The sequence below is a fragment of the Aethalodelphis obliquidens genome, unplaced genomic scaffold (genome assembly GCF_003676395.1).
Source record: "Aethalodelphis obliquidens isolate GAN/ISIS:26980383/991018 unplaced genomic scaffold, ASM367639v1 scaffold9, whole genome shotgun sequence".
NCBI lineage: Eukaryota > Metazoa > Chordata > Mammalia > Artiodactyla > Delphinidae > Aethalodelphis > Aethalodelphis obliquidens.
Window position 1 is genome coordinate 46,577,495 of NW_020837953.1, and position 26,002 is coordinate 46,603,496.

The window sequence follows — 26,002 nt, forward strand, 5'->3', positions numbered from 1 at the left end:
TGCGTGTCCTCACACATGCATGGCCCTGCCATTCCACCATCTGACTCACGCCAGAGCCCACCTCAGCTTTGTATAGACTCTCCCTGTCTGATTGCCACTTCCTATTCTCTGCCTCTGTCTTTCCTGGAGGGCCTTCCCACGCCTCCACACCTGCAGATGCTGTCTGCTCTTCTCGATCTGCTTCCGTGCAGGCATTCTGAACAACAGTCCATCCCTCTTCTCGGCTCCCTTGCAGCGCTGGTGAGCTGCCCTTCACTACTTCATGCTTGGCCGACTAAGTCTCAGATTGTTCTGTAATCACCTCACACACATTTATCTTACCTGCAAAAAATGAATCCGTTTTAATAAATGTCCATGGCTACCTTTTTTGTTGTTGTTATTTTTAAAATTCCTCCCAGTGTTAGGTGCTCACTAAATACTTAACTTCTTAACGAGTAGATTAAGAAGCATTAATTCTGAAGGCTGAGGTTGGGCTCCGGTCATCCTCATCTCACACCTGGGCTCCCTCTCTAGCCTTTTTAACTGCATTGCAGCCAGTCTGTCCCTAATGCACGCCGAGGGCCACACTGCCACCAGAGCAGTCTCTGTGCCGTCTTTTCATGGAACGCTCTTGCTTACACTTCTCCGCTGGCCTACAGCTAGGAGCAGAACTCTTCAGCCTGGCCTGGAAGGTTCTTTGCAACCTGACCCTCTCCCCACCTCTTCAGTCTTACCTGCTGGGACTCCACTCCGTACACCCTGCCCTCCTCGCAGTTCCCAGGGTGATCTGTGTGCCCTTCCTGGCTGACCCCTCTGCCTGGAGCCCTGCTGAGCCCACCTGACAGGCTCATGCTCCCCCTTGTCTCGCCCCTACGACGGCAGCAGAGTAAGTTGCTTCCTCCTCCTGACCCCACCTCCCGCCCTTTGTTCCTCTGCTGCTTTTCGTTGGGGCCCAGAGATTGATCTGTTTACCCTGTTTGCCAGGCCTGCTCCTTGAGGGCAGGGCAGTCTCGTTCCTCTCCACATCCCGGTGGAGATGTGAAGATGTGGAGGTGCTCTGCACGCAGCCCGGGATGCGTGCTGAGCATGTAAATGATACTTTTTTCAGGTAACGAGGGTCACTCTGCTTCAGACTAGAGCAGAGCTTGCTTCTTTCTTGTGCCTTGCCAGATTTTTCCTTTTGAACTATACGAATTATGTTGAAAACTGACAGTGATGAGTCATATCTTAGAAAGGGGTGAAATCTGAAAATGCAGAGCCTCCAGGAATGGAGTAGGAGGTTGCAGATCGGTCTTCCCGGCCAAGTCTGGCTCTTCACTGAATTCGCCCGGCTGGTCTCAACCGCGGGGAGTGGGAGGGACTCCCCTCCCGGTGGGCAGGTGATTTATTGGCTGGGAAGCTTCCGCGGTGATTTAGTTGTGAAACGGCGCCCTGCGAGGTGCCGGCTGAGGCCTGGGCCGGGCGGGAGCGGCCACCCACAATCCCGGGCCGGAGGGACCTCGGGGGTCGTCGGGGCCAGCCCCCCCCGCTTCGCAGCCCGGGTGCGGCGGGCGTGCGCTGCTGACTCTGCCCGCCCGGGGGGAGGTCCGGAGACGGAGCAGCCCGGGGAGGGCCCCAGCCCGGAGCCAGCCCCGCGGGCGCCCTCCGCTCGCGCCCGCCGCGGCGGGGAGGAAGTTTCCGTGCTCCGCCGCCCGGGTCGACTCCCGCTGTTCGGAAGGAGGAAACCGAGGTACCGGGCCGGGGTCCCGCGCGGGGCCTCGGGGCGGAGGCCGCAGCCGGGCCGGCGGGCGGCGCGGCGATCCAGGCCGCCTTTTGCAGCCTCCCGCGGCCGCGCTGGGCTCTGCGCGCCGCTCCGGCCTCCTCCCCCGGCGGCGGCGGCGGCCGCCCCAGCCCCGCGCCCCGCGCCGCGCGGCCCCGCCGCGGTCACACGCCGAGCCGCCCGGCCGCCTCCGCCCTGCGCTTTGTGGAGCCGGAGCCCGAGCCCGAACCCGAGCGCGAGCCGAGTGACAGGCGCGGCCTCCCGCCACCCGGACCCTGAGTGCGGCCCGCGGCGGCCCCGCGTACCTGTGGCTGCCGGCGGTCGGCCGCGCGGGACCCGACTTCGCGGGCCGAGGTGGGGTCCGGGGATCCGGCAGTGGCCCCGCTGTGGCGGGGAGGGGCTGCCCAGGAGGAATGGGACAAAGTGAAAGTCCCCGGGCTGCCGAGGGAACGGGGCCGGGGAGGGGCCGGGAAGGAGGAGGGGTGCTGGTGTTTGGGTGCCTGGTGCCCCGGGGCGGCTCTTGCGGCCGGCGTGGCGGGGCACGCAGGCCGGCCGGGGTTCGGGCCCGGTGGATTGCCGCGGTGCTGCTGCCGTCCTGGTGAATTCCCCGGACGAACGAAAGGCCTTTGAAGCCTCCAGGGTGCCCTTCTGGAGAAAAGTCTCCAGCTTTGCTCCCGTTCCCCTCTTCTGCTCGGCACTTTGGGAAGCTTCGTTCTCAGGTGGGGACCAGTTGTGCTGTTTTATTGATGGAAGCACGGAGCGTATGTGTTGTTTATACCTCCGTGGACCGATGCAGAGACCGGAGGCAGCGAAGGCACAGACGGCTGCTTGCCTCAGACACGGGACGTCCTCCTCAGCCTGTCCGAGTGCGGGACTGGGGATCTGACGGAGGCTGTCTGGGCGCGGGTCCCGGCTGTGCTGCTGAAATATTCCCCCAGCCGTGTCGACGTTCCCTAGCTCGGACTTCTTTGGGGTTGTTATTCTGCTGATTGCAGAGATCTTTGCTGACATCCTGTGTTGTTTTTGGCTTTTACATCCCATTTGTTGTTTCTTTTTATCACAGAAACGCTTCGTTAAGGGGCTCAGGCAGTACGGCAAGAACTTCTTCCGAATTCGAAAGGAGCTGCTTCCCAATAAGGAAACAGTGAGTACAATTGGACTTTATGTAACTTGATTTTTTCCTCTTCGCTCCTGCTGCTTCTCCGCACTTGATCTTGTGAAATGCTTTCCTTTAACCCTGTGTTGTGCTGGCCTCTAGGATTCTATTAATTTTACTTCCTTCACCTTTAGTTTTAGCTCAGGATTCTAGATGATAAAGTGACTGATTATGCTTATCCCCAAGAAAGTGGATTTCAGAACAGAAGAGTCTTTGGCAAGAGAGGTTGGGGGGGGGCGGGGAGTCTGGGGTGTTGGGGAGTTAACATCTAATTTTAAATACAGTGGGTGAAATAGAAAATATCATTTATCGCTAGTTTGGATTTGGTTATTGACAAAAGTCATCAACAAACAATAGAGCTAAGAGGTTTGTAGCTCAATATACTTTAAATTCTCTGGGGACTTTTATTTTTTTTAATGTTGCTAAGTTTTGAAGAGTAGTTGTACCTAATTTTCCAGCCCTAAAAGTTTGCACTTTTTATTGGACAGATACACAAGGATCCCTGTAAGTTGCTTGAAATGAGGTTTTTAAAAATTCCTTTGATATTTCACAAAGCTGAGACTCAGGTCTGATGAACGCTCTTGTTAAACTTGGGGTGGGTGGGTTTGCTCAGGAGGCGTGGGAGTGAAGTTATGTAAAGAGAATGCTAGCAGGAGATTCGTTCAGTCTTACCTGCATGTGCCTGTGGTTTCCTACAGGTGGTATTGGGGGAGGGTGGGGAAAGTCCTCCCCGCAGCTAGGCCAAGGGATAGGGGAGACGGGGGTTGGGGGGTGGGGGTGCAGGGGTGGAGTAGGCCAGCCACTTACCAGTGCCTGTGGCCCAAGTACTACAGAAGTGCACTTCAGGACTTGGGGATGGGAGGCGAATATTTAGACATCGAGTGCTGCTTCCCCCACCCCAGGTTTTGGGAGTGGATGGAGGAGAATATCCATGAAGAATACCCATGACAAAAGCTGATGGGTTGGTTTGGGTTTTGGTTTTCTAATTGGGTATTGGGTATTGTTTATTGATTTCCTCTTATTCAATTTTGGTTCTTTTATTCAGGTTTTTTTTTTTTTTTTTTAAACCGTTTCTGGACACATTTTCTGTACAGCACCTTATAAACAGACCTCATAATAGGGGAGAAGTGTTCTGAGATTTCAAGTATAGCCTCATATAAATTGGTGGTTTGCATTAATCAATCATAATTAGGTTAAGTTTTTAGTATTTATTATACATGTGAATATGCTGAGATGGGTCATTTTGAGGATAGTTGAAAAAAAAAAGCTTGTTTATGGACATTAAACTAAAATATATTATCATTCTATATAATCAAGTGACTTTTTGCTCTTTCCAGAACAGAGTGGTAAGAGGTATTTAATGTGGAGCAATGAAAGAAATACTTTTTACGTTTTCTGAGGATTTCAGTTATTTGAAGTAAAAACTAAAAAGGCTTTACCCTGTAAAGTATAGGAATTTTGGTTTGGCCCAGTTGGAGTGAAAATGAGAGAGATCTTTGAGTAGATTTGAGCTGATGTGAGGGGCCAGATTATAACCTCTCAACTCAATTTTCTCTCTCCCTGTGCTCTGCTAAAAGTTGCGAAACATGAAGAATTTGATACAAGATATCCCTCTACAGTTATTTTATCTTTCTCTTTTAAAAAGTAAACTTAATAGCAAGATTAAGCACTGAATCTAAAATCTGGTGTCTAACATTTGGAAATGCCAGACGCTTTGCATTTTTATCTCCCCTGTGAAAAGGGATCTGAATAACCTTTAACCTAGGGAATGGTCTTCTAATCTGTTTTTCCTCTTGCTCTTGGTTGTCGATTATTCTTACTGATGATGTCTGACTCAGTAGTAGCCTCTTTTTTTGCCACACAGAAGTTCTCAGTACAGCAACCTTTTGAGCAGGTTCTCTGGTCTTTTCCAGGCGCCTCTTTCCTGAGACGCTTCCCCATCACTTCTCTGCATTCCCTGTTTCCCAGCCATGTGGCTCCAATCCTCCCATCTCCTCTGGCACCCAGCAGTCTTCCTGTTTCCAGCCTCTTCCTCAGGGCACAGTCATTGGAGCTGATGGGAGAGTTGTTTGCAGCACTGGAGAATTTATTAGGGCTGAACATTGGCTAACTATTCCTAGTGTCCTGCTGTCTTTTGCATGGAATTGGAGGAGGTTGGTAGTAGGATAAATCTTAAGCATTCTAGTCAGCTGGGAGCGGCACTCATATTTTCCTTAGTTATCAACATGGCCAGGCTAATCATTCACAAGTCATACAGAGGGGAGGGCAAAGGTTATTTTTCATTTTTGCTGCAGAAGATGAGAAAATTTGTAGGTACCAGTGTTCTTGGTTCAAAACTTCCTAGGTAGAAATCTTCATACGGTCATGCCTTATAAAAATACACACATATATGTGTGTGTGTGTGTGTGTGTGTGTGTGTACACACACACACAGCAAATCCCGCTAACCTAGATACTTTCCATATTGTCTTCTATTTACCGGAATTATTAACTCATTTCTTTGCTATTCTCAACCAACTTGAAACTTCAGAAGGGTGTCAGCATGCAGAAGAACACGCCTGATTGGGCATGGGTGTGGGGTCAGCAGACTGTGTTCTATTCTTGGCCTTACCAGTAACTATAGTACTTGATGATCTCTTTTAACTGGGAAGTCTTCTTTGAGCTGTTCATTGGCAAGTTCAGGTCAAATCCTGACAGGGTCTAGGAAATTATTTTCTCTAAAATGGTGTGTGTTTGCATGAGAATTTTATTGGTGTTAGAATCTTTATAAAATGTTTGTACATCGTTGGCTGTCGCTGTGCCTGAGACCAAAGTGATGGTTCTTCTCTCCTCTGCCACTTACCTGCCATAGGGCCTTAAGCGGATTATTCAGCCTCCTGTCCTTTAATGTCTGGGTCTGTACAATGGGGTGATCCTTCTACCCCTTAGAAATTTTTTTTAATTTTTAAATTAAATTTAATTTTTTTATCGGAGTATAATTCTTTACAATGTGTTAGTTTCTGTTGTAGAACAGAGTGAATCAGCTACATGTATACACATATCCCCTCCCGCTTGGGTCTCCCTCCCCCACCTCCAGAATTGTTTTGAGAATTTAAATGAGATACCGTCTATATAAAGAGTGCATAAAAACACTTGAAAATGATTGTTCTTCTTATCTACCCTGAATACTATGTAAAGTAGCTAAATGCTATGAAAAGTACAGAATTATATTCTGCTTGTAAACATATTGAACCTATATAAAAAGAAATTACCTGTTTTTCATTAATCTGTCTTGCAGAAAACCCATTTAATTGAAAAACAGAGTGGGTGGTAGGGCACTGCCTAGTCTAAAAGATGGAATTCCTCTGTCTTGAAGCTTTGTTGAGGAGACTTCCACGCTTACCAGGCCACTGGGTGCCGATGTACGTTCAGAGCTTCCTGGTAGGCACGGATACGGAGAGCTCTCCCAGCTCTTTTGGTTTCTGGTGTTTATTACTCAGGAGCTAAATCTGGCTTTTCTCTGAACACTGCTGCCCACTGAAGTGGGAATAGTGGCTGTGATTGTGGAAAACCAACTGTTTATAGAGGTTTAGTTGAGTGGGTATTACATGTTAACCTCATGTTACCCAAGAGAATAACTGCAAGTCAGATAGTTTAGTATCACAGTCGTGCAAATATCCTGTAGTTGATTGTCTTTCTCCCCGTTCTCCCTTCCTCTAGAACTATTTGCCTCCCGCAAATGCTTATAAGATGTATAATTAGTAGTAAAATACGGTAAAGAATTTTTGCTAAGCATCTCAGGTTCCCCTTGGCTGTATGCTTCTTCTCTCTCAAGACACTCTTTGGCCTAAACCACATCAGAATCTTGGGTATTAGTACATTTGTATAAATCACAGTGAGTGCCCCATAGCTGAGCTTCTGAGAAAATGATGGGGAACAAGGCTTCTTGGGTTCTGCTTTAAGCACTGCCGCATAATCTTTGGCTTGATGAATCACATGACCTTTGATGCTAAGGTAATTCCTGAAAAAACAGGAGACCTAATAGTGTTGAATCTTAATTACCAGGAGGGGAATCCATGTTACAAATAACACAAAATCATAGGTGTTCCAAAAATAATTTTTCCTTTGATTTTTACACATTGTAGTTTTCTTCAAAAACATGAGATGATTACTCAGGTGACAGTGACATATAGTATCTTCTTTCATGCTGAGAACATCTCTTTGTTGTTTGAACCAAAGACTTTTCCGTGTCTGACACTGGGGTGGTTGTCCCTTGAATCCTGGCTGGCCTTTGTGTAAAGCTCTTTCTGCTGGCGCTTGGACAGATCCAGCCAGCATTGCATCGTAGACAGGGAGCATGCACTTAGTGACCTGTCTCAGCGGCAACTAACCTTGGTGAGAAGACAATTTGATCCACCCCGACTTGATAGGGAGAAGAGGTGCCCCTAGAGGATTATTAGCCCCTGGATGGAGCAGGGGGACAGGCACACACTCTTGACTCTCTTTCTCATCTCTTAGTTTTATTTTTGAATACCTAGCCCAACAGAGATGACGCTCGTGTTATTTGTAAACCCAGTTACTGGTGCCTTAATACTTACTATGCCAGAAATCCATTTTCACCCACTTCCCATTTTCAGAGCTAGTTAAACATGCCATATGGTTCAATGTTAGAAAATTTTGTGTACCACTGAGCGCTGTAATGGTGGGATGTCTATAGAGAGAGCAAGGTGCCACCCGTGCCCTGCAGGGAGCTGGCATTGCAGCAGGGAAGATGAGCCATTTGCAGGCCTGCCATGTTTGCCAGTCAAAAATAAAAATAAATAAATTTTAAAAAGATACTTAAAAAAAAGAGACCGAGTAATTGGGATTCTGTTAATATTAAGAGGTTAAAAATGACTCTAGTATTTAATACTAGCGTTCAGCATGAAGCTTTATTTAACTTCAGGTTATAACCTTAGATAAACAAACTTTCTAGCCTCATTAATGCTTAATCTAACGTTACATAACAAAGTGTGAACTTCCTGAATCGGTTGATACTATTGAGGACACAAATGTGTTATAGCCACATAACATACTTGATTTTAAGCCAGAGACCTGGACTGCAAATGCTGTGTATTCTCACCGCTCTCAGTGTGGTCCTCAGACCAGCATTATCGTCATCACCTGGAGCTTGTTAAAATTGCAGCCTCTCAGCCTCCTGTCCATTCCTATTGAAGCAGAATCTGCATTTTAATAAGCTCCCCAGGTGATTGGAATGCAGAGTAAAGTTCAGGAAGCCCTGCTGTTTACAACGATGAAGACTTGCAGATTCTTAATCCTGTGTGTCACATTCATTCTTAAAATAATGTGTTTTTCATTCTGTTAAAGCTGTAAATTGTTTCACTATTAAATAGGGCTTGATTTTGCTTTTCGAAGGGTTACGGAGTATTTCAAACATATAGAAAAGTATCTGGGATTATTTTCATGATCAATAATAGAATTTCCCAATATGGCTTCCCTCTTCCTGTCTTCCATTTTGTCCTAGAAACACAATTGTAACTCATGTCATATTTCCTTTTATTTTTTTTGACCACACCATGCAGCTTGTGGGATCTTAGTTCCCTGACAAGGGATCGAACCGGGGCCAAAGGCAGTGAAAGCGTGGAAGCCTAACCACTGGACTGCCAGGGAATTCCCGATGTCTCACTTCATATAAAAACTGTTTTCCTCTTTTTCTTTTGACATGCAGCCAAAATATGTGAGTTAGGCTAGCCTAGACCCTACTGAAGTTTCTAATAGAAACTATTTTATTTAAAGGCTGAACTTCGCTTATTAATATGAAGTTTGCATATTTAATACTACAGTGTTTTTAAGTGTTTCTTTCACTGGAACCCCTATACATGAAGAAGAACTGTAAATATTTTGAGAGGTTGGCAAGAAGTGGGTACAAGGACTGACATGTGCCATGCCTCTTCCCTTGATAATTTGTCCTGGGGTAGATGCAGGTACAGTTGGGATTCTCCACTCAAAGCAGAAGTGATTACTCACAGAGACAGGCCCTGCATTTCGGCAGCAAGTGCTGTGATCCTATAGTTCTTCCCATTAAAATGGAGCAGAGCCTTGAGTCTATTCATTCTGAGAGTCTAAACTATGGTTATTTGACTGGGCAGTGGTCCAGTTTTTTGTTTTTGTTTTTGTTTTTTTTGTGGTACGCGGGCCTCTCACTGTTTTGGCCTCTCCCGTATGCGGAGCACAGGCTCCAGACGCACAGGCTCCGCGGCATGTGGGATCTTCCCGGACCGGGGCACGAACCCGCGTCCCCTGCATCGGCAGGCGGACTCTCAACCACTGCGCCACCAGGGAAGCCCAGTGGTCCAGTTTTGACTAGGGTAATCTGAGAGAGAGTGGCTGATTCCCTTGTGTAAGTGAAGCAGTTAAGAAATTTGCATGTGAGAAACTTTTTTGCTGCTGATGTTGGGGGAAAAGGGAGCACTTTAAAAATTAGATGACTTTAAAATTTTTATTTATCTATTTTTAAAGAGTAATTATTTTAAACTTTTTTGGAATCAGTTTTATGTGGCATCAGGTTAAACAAATTATATTGAAACTTTCAGAGAGTTAGATGACTTTTTAAACCAAGGGCCTTGGGTATTTGCTGTTCTCAGTGTAAACATCTTAGGCCTGTCCTTGGTCTTATCCTACGTATTAGGACTGGTAGGAATGGCATGAGTGTGCTTTGATTACATGCGCTGTATTACTTGTAGAAACTGTACTCAAATGAAAAACCCCTTGGACTTCAGTGTTACTGAGCACAGTGCTGCTTGTAAGGATGGGTTATTTATTTGCTGTTGGCATTTGCCAACGTATATTTCTTATGATTTGGCTGGATCTTTGTTACCTGGTGACTTTTAAGATGGAGACATTTATGACTTTTAAGCCTAAACAGACTCACTCATTTTATTAGCTAGTAAAAGCAAATGGAAGGTTTGCAATGGTCTTTAAGAAGACTTGCAAGTTGTGATTATAGTCAGTGTGTTTATCTACTTGGAGCTCGTATTTTATATCGTAAGTAGATTTTTGTTTTTTAACCTTAATGAGATCCGTGAACCCATCCTAACTTTGAAAGTCCAGTTTGCTGATGCTTTAAAAAAATAAATCTAGTCTGTTAAAAACTGACATGAAAAATAAGTTTTAAAATGTATCTGAAGTCATAATTCTTGAATAATTGGTTCATTTTAATCTTACTTGAACTTATGCCCTTGAGTAATAGTTAGGAAAAATTAAGAATGAAAATTAATCGTACTGTTTTGAAACATGAAGCAAAGCATTCACCTCGGTCTCATTCACAGCTGCTCACCCGTGGTGGGAAGGACACCCCGCCCCATGAAAAATGTTTTCTGTTGTGTGTAATTTGAAAGCCATTCATTGTATTATGGAAATAGGAAAGGCAAGCCAGAGAAGCCTGTCTTGGGACACCAGAATGCCATTAAGCTCAGTTTTCTTTTTGAGATGTTTAATTTTTAAATTAACTTTCAATGGTAACAGCCTTTGTTATTTTTTTCACTTTGGAGATATAATTCTTCTGTTCAGATCCTTCTTCTGAATCCTCTAAATTGTGGCATCATAATTCTCAGGAATTGGCCTTTGAGGTGATCAAACCATCCTCGCAGTGGGCAAAATTGGGAGTGTTTGGGAAGAACTGTTCTGGGGAACGTTTGGTACCCAAGGCCTGTGCTCTGCGGGGCGCCTGGGATGCGTGAAAGGGGGCTTGCCCTCCTGCAGCTCACAGCCTGGTGAAGGGGCGGTGGCTTTGTGCTCTTCCCTGGAAGATGCCTGAGTTGCAGTCACTGAGGCTATCCTGAGCTCAGGTGTAGGGGTCCTGCTTCGGGTGTGCGTCTGTGAAAGCCACGCGAGGCTCTTTCTCTGTGGACTGGTGGCCATTACACAAAGAGCCCAACTTCTCTCAGTGGAACTGTGTTTTGTTCTGCCCTTTAAAAATTAATATTTTGTTTTAGTCTTGGACTGTAGACTCTGCTTCCCTTTTTCTTTGATGCATTTCTGTTCTGCACATTTACATGCATCTGTGTATGTATATGGAATACATATATGAGGTTCTGGGCAGAAACCTTATTTTAATACCTCTTTATATCACCTTTAGTGCCCTATAATAGGCCCTGACTTAATATTTGTTCAAAATGAAGTGTGTGTGTTCACACATGTGTGAATGATGGGATAGAAATACATTGTGTGTGTATATATGTCTTAAAAGATTAAAACTCAACGTTTTAAAGGACCAGTTGAAGCCTGGCCATCCCAGGCCTTACACCATGTAGTGGACAGGAATCCTTGTTAACTCGTGTCCCCAGATAGTAAGACTGTGACTCTGGGTTCACTGTGCACATTGGACTTTCCGGTTCTGTTCATCATGGGCAGTAAATCAGCTCTACTGTTTGCACAGCAATTCCGTTTACTAGATTATTTATAAGATTGAAACCCATTGTTTATTTTTCTCAGCAGGTTTATTGAGTGAGTCAAGAATAAAATATTGTCTTAAGCAGTAGAGCAAGCCATTAGCCAATTGCAGCCTCAAAATGGTCACTAGAGTGTGCATGTGTATGCGCGCGCGCGTGTGTGTGTCTGCTGGAGGTGAGAGCCAAGTGAGGGTGGGGGAGGTTCAGTGTTGCCAGCTTTGCAAGGTTCCTGTGACTGTTTATGGATTTTTTTTCCTTTTAGTCAGTTAGTGAGTCACCATCATATGCTATTTTATTATCTTGAAAACAGTCTGGAATTTTTATTCTGTGTCTTTGCTGTGTGAGTGAAACACCACTGGGGATGTTCTGAACAATATTAAGCTAAAGTTTTTCCTATAATGTTTGGTTATGTGTTTTCAGCTGAGCTGTTGTCTTTTTGTTCCCATGTGCAGGAGTTGGATTTTTCTTGAGTTTGGCAAGAAATGGTGACTTTGATGTATTTGATTATTTTAGAGGTCTGGAAACAGCATAGGTCCAATGCCTCTGGGATTTGGTGATTATTGATTTAGGCATATGCCTCCTGAGATCAGAACCTGGTTCATTTTCCCACAAATGCTCTGCTTGGGAAATGTGTTAATGAGGTACATTGAATGAGTCAGCTTTGCGGCTTAAGTTGTCAAGGGAGGTGTTTAAGTTTTGGAGGGAAAATCTGGATTTGTGGAGTAACTGAATTCAGAAGGAAATCGGCCCGGTGAATCTGTATACATGGCCAGCAGAGAGTAAAGCAAGTAGCAAGTGAACTGGGTAAACTCTGTACACATTCTGCAGAGAGTGGGATAAAAAGCAAGGCAAAGCTTTTTTTGGGGTGGGGGCGGGTGGCGCACAGTGTGGCTTGTGGGATCTTAGTTCCCTATCATGTGACTCAGGAGAAAAGTCCATGTGTTCCTCTGTACCATATTCCGTCTACCAGATGTTTAGGCAGAATAATACAGTGAAAGGACAGAATGCTTCTTATATAGTCATTTTGTAGTCATATTAAAATGTGCAAGTTTAAAATTAAGAATATGCACCCATTTGTCCAGTATATTTGTCTTAGACTCAGACTAAAGCATACTGTTTTCTTTTGTACTATATTCTGCTCTAATCACTAATTTCCCAAATGCTAAATTGTCTATGAATACTCAACATTGTTATGCAATTTTTTTGGAAATCAGTGACTTCTGATATCTAGATAGCAAGAATATAAACAGTTTGTGGTTTATTCTTCATACCAGTTGATCAGCCAGCGCTGCCAGTTCACTGAGTATCCGGAGAAGATGAGGGTTGGGTGGGCCTCTGCTCCCTCGGGGGTTGCTCCCACTGTTTCGTTACCGCAGTGTGGGTTGGCGTGAACCCAAGTGCTAACCTGTGCGGTGTGGGCCATGAATGGGGCCTCCTGGAAGATGTGCTGATGATCAGGGCTGGAAGCTGTTTGAAGGATAGGTTTTTTAAATGTTAAAACTTGTTTGAAATGTCTTGCCAGAGAAAATTCTTGAAGTATCCTTGTCTATTGAGGAATTTTCAAAATACCTGAGTTCCTCTGCAGCATCCGTACAGAATGTGCTCTGCTGCTTCTGAGAACCTGGTAACAGTGAACCCATTAAATGTGAGCTGGTGGTTTTGGACAGTTGTATTGTTTGAAATGCCCTCCTTTTACTGAGCCGGCATTGGAATCACTTCTTCTGTAGGTCGTCCTGGTAGAGAGAATTGTTGCTGCGACCCTCCCTCTCAGAGGGCTCTCAGATAAGTCAGGGTAGGTGGCACGTTCCCTGCCTGGGCTTCTGGCTTCAGGCTGCGCAAGCACACGTCCGCCCCACACCTTGGGTGGGTCAGCTTCTGGAGCAGAGGGGCTGCCCCCCTCCTCCCCCAGCCCCTCCCCCTCTTCACCCGTCCCCTCCCCCTCCTCCCCTGGGCCACTCCCTCTCCTCCCTGGGCCCCTCCTTCTCACCCCGCAGGCAGGCACAGGAGCTCATTGCTTGGCATGCTTCCTAGAGTAACAAAGTCACACTGCAGGCTTTGTTTGTTCTGTCGAGTTTAGCACGTCTTGAGGTTAGCATCTTTACCCCAGGTCTCATTTCCCACAATGAGAAGGTGTTAACGTTAGGATTTAGTAAAGGACGTTACCCGGTACAGCAGTGCATACTCAGACTAACCGTCAGTGAGGCCATTTGAACACCCAGAGTGGACTTAAGCACTTAAATCTTACTGAGCAGAGATTTCCAGTAACAAACCACAGCATAATCATGCGTGAAGCAGCAGGCTTCTCTCTCGTGGGAAAGACCATCAGCTTCAGTCACAGCCCCAGACCCTCCCCAGGAACCTGTTGGCGCTGATCATCTTGGCACCAAACCTGCCCCTCAAGCCCATTCCTACATGTTTTGGTAAACTACGGCTGGAGATCAGATAGCAGTCCTTTAGCAGACAAATGCCTTTATCTGTCTGCTGCTTTTGTTCCAGCCTGCGGTTGCATGTAAAGCTGGAGTTCTCCTCCCCTCCCTCCAGGGAAAAAAGCCTGGAAAGGGGCTGTTGACGCATAAACTGCCGGCCCTGCATTTCAAGGTGAACCGTTGCTCTGGTGCATGCTGTCCGTTCTCCAGGTTGGACTTGCTGCCTTTCACTGGGCCTTTCTCGTCCCCAGACCCCTTCCTCCTCCTTCCAGGTTGGTAGGGAGAGCACCCCAGCAGTGTGGTTCATGGTGGGTGCACCCTGACCAAAGGGTGGCAGCCTCACCTGTTGTAGTAAACTAATCCAGTCTGAGTAGGAAGTCTAGCATTTCGTTCTGTTTACCGGTGCTGCATAACAAGAGGGCAAGGTCACAAGGTCTGTCACTCAGCTTCACAACCGCCGTCTTGGATAAACACAGATCCTTAGGTGTCGGGTTGACCATTTCCTGTTCTCAGATGCTGTCCTCCCTCTGCTGGTTTGGTGATGCTTCTTTAAGAAATTTATGCGGCTCGTTGCTGAAGATGACATGGTCTCTTTCCCCAGGCCTTCAGCTGTGTATGTTGCACAGGGAAAACTAGAGAACTCCCTCTGGCTGTGGGAAAATTATTTCAGTTCTTAGACAGGGATGGCCAGGAATAGATGTGATAGAAATTCCTCTGCCTCACATCCCACCCCTAAAATATCACCAGACTGTGTAACTTGTTTGGGGTGCCCCCAAACCGAGCATTTCTCAGTTCGACTTTCTGTTCACTCTTGTTTTCTTTCACTGCCCCCGCTGCCCTCAGCCCAGCCCCCCGCACCCGCAGCGGGAGTCATCTTATAGCACGCATAACCTTTAAGCCAGAAAGAAAGTGCATTGCTTATAACAGAACAGATCTCTTTTCTGCTTTTATTTTGAAGTCCTCCGTGTTGTTTAATGTGGAGGATATTCGCGCTGAAGGCCTGTTCCAAGTAGGCATTCGTACATCCCAGAGGAACTTTTGATTTATTTCCTTAACTCTGCCCTCCTTTCTCTGTGGTTCAGAAACCTTTAATGATCTGTGAAGCTCTGAGACTTCAGTGCAAAACAGTAGTTGGTTTAAGAACCCCTCCCACTATATGAAAGGACTGCCAGCTTCCACATGCTGGGTTTTTGACTCCCTGAAAGGCTGACCTCTCACAAACTTCGGTTCTACAGCCTGGTATCCTGGGTTGGGGCCTTGATAATGCTTTTGTGAAATATTTTTTCCTCCTTCTCTCCCTCTTTGAAAGGTTGTAATGAAAATTCTGGGCTCTTGGCCAGCCTGTGGGATGCGATACAGTAGAAATGTTTCTGGAGCCCTTGGTTACGGCTCAGCTTTGATTAGGGTTACTTCCCGTAAGCTTAATTTTGTCCCTCCCCCCCCACCCCCGCCTACCTTTTTTTATGGCTAAGAAGGTTAACTTTAGCCAAGGTTAAGCATTTTATTGCGCAAGCTGCTGCAGCCTTGGTGTCACCATGCCAGGCTTTTGTGGCAGAAAGAGACAAGGGGGAAACAACTTTTTCCCTCCATGTTTGCGTTTCTTCCTCCCAAGACTGCCTTCTCCTTTTATGCCTGCTTTCACGTGAGCAAGGTCTGTTTCTTCTACTCACGGTGTTCCAGGAAACCGTCGTTCAACTTGTCTTGGGATTTTGTTAAGCTGAAAATCATGGTAGACCTCCCTCTTCGGGGTTTCTGCCAGGTGGAGGGAGGAGCCTCCCAGAGCAGCAGTCAACAGTGACACTCCTTTGATCCTCCTGTGTTTCTCCATTTCAAAAGAGAGAAGTGGTTGCAGCTTTAGTACTCCTGTGACTTTGGATTTATAGCTCTTTTCATCCTTACAAACGAGAACACTTTACAGACATTATTTCATGGTTCGCCCACGCCCCGTGGGGATGCCAGCGATGTTGCACAGGGAGGAAACTGAGGGGCACCAACCCCAGGGAGCCCTGCAGCCAGGCAGCAGGCTCGAGCCACGGGCAGAGCCTCTGTGGTGTGGGTGCTTGCCCTTGGGGCCACGTTTGCTTTTTGTAGGAGGAAAGGGAGATTTTATTATCATCGAGATGCTTTGTTCACAGTAGGATTCCTTGGCCAACCAGTAGTGATGAAGCATGGGGCCGTGTAATCCCTTTGTGTCCGGCCTCTCGGGTGCGCTGGCGCGGGGCGCCGCAATAGAAATGCTCTTTGATCGCTGCCCCAGAATCTGCCCAGTCTCTTTCTCTTGGGGAAAAAGTGGCCCTGCTTCCTTCTGGGTTAGGTCCTGGGAGCCTGTCATGAGTTTTGTCACAGCCAGCCCAGCTTCGTCTCTTCTAGCTTCTGCGCTGAGCGTGTACAAGTCACCGGACAGAGCTGGCTGCAGTGCGAGCCTGTGCCGAGCTCACTCTGGTCTCCCCCGGACTGCAGACAGCACTGTCCACACTTGAACCCTCAGGATCATGAACCATTGACTTAACAGCTCTGACCAGTGTTGCTCTTGCCCCATTTTGATGAAGTCAGTTTTTGAGGCTTTGGTTTTTGTGTTTAAATCTCTCTGGAGATAATAGAGGGCTGTGTCGGGCATTTGTGGTTCTTTTCATTCCTCCTCCCACACACTCCTGTGAACTCATTCTTGCTAGAGCTGAAAATCTGGCCTAATGTTACAAATGTAAACAATACCTCTTAGATTTTTAAAGAATCTATTTGGACTGAGTGGAATAAAAGTCTCTAACTGTTCTAATTATTCCCAGCTCTTCCTCTTCTCTCTCTCACACACACATACAGACACACAAACATATTTATATATGTGATACTGCAGTTTTTTAAAGTTTCGGTTATTCTGTGCACAGTTCTTTTAAAACCTGTTAGTTTGAATTGATTTCAAACTTAAAAAGAAAAGTTGCAAGGATAATATAAAAAATTCCCACATATCCTTTACCCAGATTCCCCAAATGTTAACATTTTATTACATTGCTTTCAACTCTCCCTTTTAAAACCTATGTAGGTGTTTTTTTTTCCCCCTGAACTGTTTGAGGGTAAGTTGCAGACCTGTTGCCCCTTTCTCCCTGAAAAATGCCCTATAGCACCCTCAGGATTTGGTGAAAGCTATATCATTGCCTACTTCTCTTTAAAAAATGCTTACCTGGTTGGCTCAGCCAGAACCCTACTGCTGCAGTAAAAATCTTAATACGTGTAAGTTTATGCTTCGTAAGTGTGTTTTTAGTAATTTTTCCCCCTGAAAACACAGGAGAAAATTAGAATCGCTGATAATTCATCCCCAAAAGATGACTGCTCGGTAACATTTTAGTCCATATTTCTAGGCGTAACATATCAGTAAACATTTTAAGTAGAGTAGCCTCATTCTGTTCTGTAACCTTTTTAAACTTAACTGTGATCTTCTACATTAGATGTGTATCTGTATCATCATTTTGACGGTTGTATTTTTGTTTTATTTTATTATTATTATTTTTTTTGGCCACACCATACGGCTCACGGATCTTAGTTCCCCAACCAGGGATCAAACTCGTGCCCCCTGCAGTGGAAGCGCAGAGTCCTAACCACTGGACCACGAGGGAATTCCCTGATGGTTGTATTTTTTAAAGATACCATAATTTTATTAACCAATTTCTAATTTTGAACGTTTATTTCTAGTTTCTAGCTTTTTTGTTTTTCTTTATTTTTCCCCTCTGTTAACAGTTTTTTTCCTTGATGCTTTATTTTGGGGTCTGGTCCATTTAATCTCCTTAAAATACATTGCTAGTGTATCTTAAGTGTAAAGGCTGTTTATTTCAAATACTATTTATATTTTTAAGGTCTTTAACACATAGTGCCAAATTGTCCTCCAGGGAGATTGAATTAGTTTATTATGCTTCTGCCAGGTTCCCACAAGCTCTTGGCCCTCGGCTGTTGTCCTTTTCAGTGTTTTATCCTACAAGTCTTCTTGTTCTGAGAAAGCTTTATGCTACTTGGAGCAACCCTTCCCTGAAACAAAACAAAAATAAAAACAAAACCGAAAGTCTGACATGTGCTCAGTGGCAGATTTATCCAGAAGCAGATGAACGGTACAGGGACCTGGGGCCTCCCCTCTCCCCAGCACTGGCAATATTTTGGTAGCTGATTAGAGCTGATTGGCATCCTTGAGGAGAGTGAGGTGAGTGAGGGTCATGCCTTAGGGACACCTGCCGTGTGGCCTCCGCTAGAGCAGCCCTTCCTCCCAACCTCACAGCACCAGCCTGTTGCCGTCCAACTTGCCCTGAGTAAATTGTTAACCCTGGTTTTTTTGTTTTGGTTTGGTTTGGCTTTTTTTGGCTGCCTTGGGTCTGCATTGCTGCGCGCGGGCTTTCTCTAGTTGCGGCGAGTGGGGGCTGCTGTTGCGGTGCACGGGCTTCTCATCGCGGTGGCTTCTCTTCTCATGGAGCACGGGCTCTAGGGCGTGTGGGCTTCAGTAGTGACGTGCGGGCTCAGTAGTTGTGGCGCATGGACTTAGTTTCTCTGCGGCATGTGGGTTCTTCCTGGACCAGGGCTTGAACCCATGTCCCCTGCATTGACAGGCGGATTCTTAACCAGTGTGCCACCAGGGAAGTCGTCGTCCCGCCCCCCGCCCAGTTTGTTTTAACTGTGCTGTTGGGTTACCTGTGGACTCTTCCTCCTTTCTTCTCACTCCCACTCCTGTTAATCAAGGGTTGCTTGTTTTCATGATTAGTGAACTGTAGCCTAATCCACAGTTCCTGTAGAGAGAGGGAGCTCAGTACTAGTCATCTCAGGCCAGAATCTCTGGGACTTTCTGCATAATGGGTCAGGCTTTGATTTTTCTCATCTCCTTAAATCTGAGTTTAAAGGCCTATCTTGTTCATGGAAATATGATTATGTAAAGATTAAGACTGGTAAATGGATTTAAAGTGTTAAATACATGTATTTAAAGTAATTTTACTAGAATACTTACTATATCCTAGTAACAACCTAGAAAGATTAGAACGAGAGAGGCTGAGTATTTTATTAAAGAACGTGGATAACGAACAACCACCAAAGAAAGTGATATTTTTTAAAGGGAAATAACAAAGGTAACAGCAGATATCAGTGAAATATGAGGGAAAAAATGAGATGATCTTTGAAAATAACAATAAAATAGACAAAGCAAGACTGTTAATGAAAAAAAGAGAGAAGGCACAGGTAAACAATATTAGATAAAGGAGCCAGTGCAGATAGCCAGATAGAATTTTTAAACCACAACAACAAAAAACAGGACTACTGTAAAAATTTTATGATAGGAAATTTTAGAAGGGAGACCAAAAGAGATTATCAAAACTAACTCAAGATAGAAACTTTGAACAGATTAATAATCATTAAAGAAATGGAATCAGTGGCTTAAGCACCCCTGTCCCAGCACCAGCCCTAGACAGTTTTACAGATGAATTGTACCAAGTATTTAATTAACAAATAAATCTTGTATAAACTTTTTCATAGACTAGGAAAAGAAAGAAAGCTCTCCAACTAATTTTAAAAGGTCAGTTTACCCTTGATATCAAAACCATATAAGGATAATCTAAAAATGGAAATTGTGGTCCTTGCCCGCCTGCCCCCACACCCCTAGAAGTGCCCAGGAGGACAGGCGATGGAGCCAGGCCCCTCACCTCCGCTCTTTCCTGATGACACACTGGTCCTGCTGGAGACCTAGATGCCCCCCTCGTGCTGGACTGGCCACCAGCCCGAGTAGTTGAAGTGATGACGGACAACTGGCGCCCTGTCTGTGAGCACTGATGCCTCTTTGGCCTCTGAGCCTTCGAAGCAGTCCTTCTCCAGATTCCCTTTCCTGGAAGAGGGCACTGGCGATACTGGCATGAGCATTGCTGAAAGTGAGAGCCTGTGCTCACCCTGACGGCCTTCCCCTCCCTCCCCCTCCTGTGATGGAAGGACCCATAGGGTAGACACTCTGAGGCAGGCAGGAGGCTCTGCTTAAAATGTATTTATTTATTTGTGAGTAAACTTTGGTGTCAAGAAACAAAAAATAAATAATAAAAAAGGAAAGAGAAATTGTAGGCGAGTTTCTTACTTCACGAACAGAAACAGAAAATGTTCTAAGTGAAATATTACCAATCGGAACAGAGCAGTGTAAAAAAGTACTACATGGTGACCAAGCAGGTCTTATCCCAGGAATGCAAGGGTAGTTTCACATCAGTGTTCCAGTCATCTACTGCTGCGTGACATACCGCCCCAAATTTGGTGGTATAAGACAGCCATTTTACTATGTTCGTAGAGCCCATGGTTCAGCAGTTCTGGATGGGGCACCACAAGGGTGATGTGTCTTTGCTCTTGGGTTTCTGAGCCTTCAGCTGGGAAGACACAAATGGCTGGGGGTGACACCAACAGCTGTGATCTTCTTTACTCACACATCTGGCTCCAGGCTGTGATGACAGAGTCGTGTGTGAGGCTGGGCTGGGCGGGCACTGTCAGCGGGAGTACCTGTGCCACTACGTTTGGCTTGGGCGTCTCACAACGTGCTGGCTGGCTCTTCAGGAAAGCTAGGCAGAAGCTACATGGCTCTCTCTGACATAGCTTTAGACGTTGTGTCATAATTTCTACCACGTTGTATTGGTTACAAACAGATTACTGAGTCTAGCTCAGATTCAAAGGAAGGGAAATCAGACTATCTTTTGATGGAGGAGTGACAAAGTCACATTAAAAGAGAGTAGGTGGAAGGATCATACACCATGATCAAGTGGGGTTTATCTGAGGAATGCAAGAATTCTTCAGTGTACACAAATCAATCACCCTATTAACAAATTGAAGGATAAAAACCATATGATAATCTCAATACATGTAGAAAAAACTTTTGACAGAATTCAGCACCCATTTATGGTAAAAACTCTCCAGAAAGTAGGCATAGAGGGAACCTACCTCAACATAATAAGGCCATATATGACAAACCCACAGCCAGTATCGTTCTCAATGGTGAAAAACCGAAACCATTTCCTCTAAGATCAGGAACAAGACAGGGTTGCCCATTCTCACCACTATTATTCAACGTAGTTTTGGAAGTTTTAGCCACAGCAGTCAGGGAAGAAAAAGAGATAAAAGGAATCCAAATCGGAAAAGAAGAAGCAAAACTGTCACTGTTTGCAGATCACATGATACTATACATAGAGAATCCTAAAGATGCTACCAGAAAACTACGAGAGCTAATCGGTGAATTTGGTAGAGTAGCAGGATACAAAAATTAATGCACAGAAATCTCTTGCATTCCTATACCCTAATGATGAAAAATCTGAAAGAGAAATTAAGGAAACACTCCCATTTACCACTGCAACAAAAAGAATAAGATACCTAGGAATAAACCTACCTACGGAGACAAAAGTCCTGTATGCAGAAAACTATAAGGCACTGATGAAAGAAATTAAAGATGATACCAACAGATGGAGAGATATACCATGTTCTTGGATTAGAAGAATCAACATTGTGAAAGTGACTATACTACCCAAAACAATCTACAGGTTCAGTGCAATCCTTATCAAACTACCAATGGCGTTTTTCACAGAACTAGAGCAAAAAATTGCACAATTTGTATGGAAACACAAAAGACCCCGAATAGCCAAAACAATCTTAAGAAAGAAAAACGGAGCTGGAGGAATCAGGCTCCTGGACTTCAGACTATACTACAAAGCTACAGTAATGAAGACAGTATGGTACTGGCACAAAAACAAATATAGATCAGTGGAGCAGGATAGAAAGCCCAGAGATAAACCCACGCACCTGTGGTCACCTTATCTTTGGTTAAGGAGGCAAGAGTATACAATGGAGAAAAAGACAGCCTCTTCTAATAAGTGGTGCTGGGAAAACTGGACAGCTACATGTAAAAGAATGAAAGTAGAACACTCCCTAACACCATACACAAAAATAAACTCAAAATGGATAAAAGACTTAAATGTAGGGCCAGACACTATAAAACTCTTAGAGGAAAACATAGGCAGAACACTCTGTGACATAAATCACAGCGAGGTCCTTTTTGACCCACCTCCTAGAGGAATGGAAGTAAAAACCAAAATAAACAAATGGGACCTAATGAAACATAAAAGCTTTTGCACAGCAAAGGAAACCATAAAAAAGATGAAAAGACAACCCTCAGAATGGGAGAAAATATTTGCAAACGAAGCAACTGACAGAGGATTAATCTCTAAAATATACAAGCATCTCATGCAGCTCAATATCAAAAAAACCCAAACAACCCAATCCAAAAATGAGCTGAAGACCTAAATAGACATTTCTCCCAAGAAGATACACAGATTTCCAACAAACACATGAAAAGATGCTCAACATCACTAATCATTAGAGAAATGCAAATCAAAACTACAGTGAGGTATCACCTCATACTGGTCAAAATGGCCATCATCAAAAAATCTAGAAACAATAAATGCTGCAGAGGGTGTGGAGAAAAGGGAACCCTCCTACACTGTTGGTGGGAATGTAAATTGGTACAGCCACTATGGAGAACAGTATGGAGGTCCCTTAAAAAACTAAAAATAGAACTACCGTATGACCCAGCAATCCCACTACTGGGCATTATACCCTGAGAAAACCATAATTCAAAAAGAGTCATGTACCACAATGTTCATTGCAGCTCTGTTTACAGTAGCCAGGACATGGAAGCAACCTAAGTGTCCATTGACAGATGAATGGATAAAGAAGATGTGGCACATATATACAATGGAATATTACTCAGCCATAAAAAGCAACGAAATTGAGTTATTTGTAGTGAGGTGGATGGACCTAGAGTCATACCGAGTGAAGTAAGTCAGAAAGAGAAAACAAATACCATATGCTAACACATATATATGGAATCTAAAAAAAAAAAAAAAAGGGTTCTGATGAACCTAGAGGCAGGACAGGAGTAAAGACACAGACGTAAAGAATGGACTTGAGGACACAGGGTGTAAGGAAGGGTAAGCTGGGGCGAAGTGAGAGAGTGGCACTGACATACATACACTACCAAATGTAAAATAGATAGCTAGTGGGAAGCAGCTGCATAGCACAGGGAGATCAGTTCCGTGCTTTGGGACCACCTAGAGGGGTGGGATAAGGAGGGTGGGAGGGAGATGCAAGAGGGAAGAGATATGGGGACATATGTATGCATATAGCTGATTCACTTTGTTATACAGCAGAAACTAACACAACACTGTAAAGCAATTATACTCCAGTAAAGATGTTAAAAAAAAAAAAAGAGTATGTGGGATGGGAGGTATAACTAAATAGTTGCTTGAGAAGCTAGAAAGCACATAGTAAAATGTACTGTTCAGCATAGTAACAAACAACTCGTAGCAAACTAGGAATACAGTTGACCCTTGAACAACATGGGGGTTAGGGGCAATAACCCTCCGCACAGTTGAATATTTGAATATAACTTACAGTCGGCCCAGCGTGTGCATGGTTCCTCCACATCTGCGGATTGAGCCAATCTCAGGTGGTGTCATAGTGTAATACTTGCCATGAAAAAATCCACATATAAGTGGATCCATGCATTTCAAATCCATGTTCAAGGATCCAACTGTACAGGAAATCTTAATCTGAAAAGGAGTACCTATCAGAAACCTACATTAAACATCATACCTAAAGTGAAACTTTTAGAAGGACTTAATTTAAAATAAAGATGGTTACTGTCATCACTGAGATTAAACTGTGTACTCAAATTTCTATATAATGGTAATCAGACAAAACGTACAAGAAACAAGGAATGAAATGGAAGAGACAAAGTTGTGATTTGCAGAAAAACTAGACTTAATTATAGAACAAATGAAAATAGAGGAAAACTGCTATAGTTGAAAGATCAAAAATCGTCAGTGTTCCTGTGGACCAACAATAGCCAAGTAGAAAACGTAATAGATTAAAAATACCAATATCAGTATCAAAATACCAAGCTCAATATGAAAAACAACAACAACAAAAACAACCCAGTCAAAAAATGGGCAGAAGACCTCAACAGACACTTCTCCAAAGAAGACATACAGATGGCCAGCAGGCACATGAAAAGATGCTTAACATCACTAATTATTAGAGAAATGCAAATCAGAACTCTACAATGAAATATCACCTCACACTGGTCAGAATGGCCATCATCAAAACATCTACAAATAGTAAAAGCTGGTGAGGGTGTGGAGAAAAGGAAACTCTCGTACACTGTTGGTGGGAATGTATATTGGTGCAGCCACTATGGAAAACAGTATGGCGGTTCCCTAAAAAACTAAAAATAGAGTTACTATATGATCCAGCAATCCCACTCCTGGGCATATTTCTGGAAAAGTCAAAAACTGTAACTCGAAAAGATACATGCACCCCAGTGTTCATAGCAGCACTATTTATAATAGCCAAGACATGGAAGCAACCTAAATGTCCATCAACAGATGAATGGGTAAAGAAGATGGTGGTGTATATATATATACAGTGGACTATTACTCAGCCATAAAAAAGAATGAAGTAATGCCATTTACAGTAACATGGATGGACCTAGAGATGATCATACTAACTGAAGTAAGAGAAAAAGAAATATCATATGATATCACTTATATGTGGAATTTAAAAAATGATACAGATGAACTTATTTACAAAACAGAAACAGCCTCACAGACAAAAGAGAACAAATTTATGGTTACCTAAGGGGAAGGTGGGGCGGATAGATTAGGAATTTAGGATTAAAAGATACACACTACCATATATAAAACAGATAACCAACAAGGACCTACTGTATAGCACAAGGAACTATATTCGGTATCTTGTAATAACCTATAATGGAAAAGAATCTGAAAAAGAATATATATACACATATATATGTATAACTGAGTCACTTTGCTGTGCACCTGAAACATTGTAAATCAATTATACTTCAATTAAAATAAATAAAAATCTTTAAAAAGAGGGGAAAGGAAAAAATACTGTTCCCAGTGGCAACAGAAATTGTGACTCTTTGCAATAAATGTAACAGTTGATGTGTGAGGCCTTTATTAAAAAGAAGAAAAAAGAAAGACATGTTAAAACACACGAATAAAAAGACCTGAACAAATGGAGCGATGAAGTGGCAGTGTTGATCAATAAAAACACTCAATATTATAAAGGTATCTTTACTCTCATTACTTTATAAATTCAATATGATTTCAATAAAAATGTGAACAGAGTTTCTTATGGAACTAGCAAACTGATTTATAAGGGAGAAAAAAGGTTCAAAAATAGCAAGAAAATTCTGAATAAATGAGATAGGCTTTGCCTCATGAGACTTGTAAGGCTAGACTAGGACCGCATAGTGTTGATGTAAATAAGACAGTGTTGCCGATAGAACAGAGGCAGGCCTGTGGAATCCATGGTCAGTGGAGGTCAGGTTGTAGCTGCCCTTGGGGAGGTGTGGAGAGTCATCTGCCGAGTTCAGTACTAACTCTTGGGCTAGGTATTCAAGGCCCATTATATTGTGGCCCAAATCGGCTTTCTCAGCCTCCTTTCTTGGTGTTTCCGCTTATGGCATCTCAAGCCCTAACCAAATACCAGGCTTCCCATCCTTAAGTTTCTTTCTGGGCTTTCCTGTGTAGAATGCCTGCCCCTCCCCTTATCCATGTAGAAAACCCCATATGTTTACCAGTTTAATTTCCTTCATCAATCTTTTTCCTGATCGAAAGGGGGTGTAATTCCTGTGTTCTCTCCCTCCTTTGAACCCCCATAGAATTTTGTGCCTCTCTTAAGGGCATTTGTCTGGCTCTGTTTGGTCTTACAGAATTACATCTTAAGCCTCCTTTTTTGGACTGAACTCCTGAAGGCAGGAACTGTCTGGCTCATGTGTATTTGTCTCTGTCATAGTGCCTTGCACATAGTTGCTCAGAGAAATATTTGTAACACTGCCTTAAAGTTGAAGGTTGAGTCAATGTTTTTGAAGATCAGTGTGAACTGGAGAACAAAGAGCCTGAAATCAGAAAGGACAAATTACAGAAGGTTGTGGGCGCTGGAGACGTGAGTGTTGAAGCCAGTGGGTAGCGCTCCGGGAAGATGGAAATAGACCAGAAGACCCAGGAACTGACCACGTTGGGGAGAGAGGCGATAAACATCGAAGGACCACGAATCCCCATGGCTTAGAGAACTGAGGAGCTAGCAGTAAACAGAAGAAGGGCGAGGTTAGTTTTGCTGCCTTTTGCTTACAGAGTTTTAGATGTGTTGATTTTTTTACGTTTTCATTCTCACACATGCTTTTGCTTAGT

General features: G+C 44.2%; 1 protein-coding gene across 1 annotated transcript in view; it reads left to right on the forward strand.

Annotated features, from left to right (window-relative positions):
• Nucleotides 1-26,002, forward strand: part of RERE (arginine-glutamic acid dipeptide repeats) — a 435,053-nt gene that overhangs the window by 373,142 nt on the left and 35,909 nt on the right. The window contains 1 exon segment of the mRNA XM_027110298.1: nt 2,802-2,882. Coding sequence (XP_026966099.1) covers nt 2,802-2,882 — 81 coding nt within the window.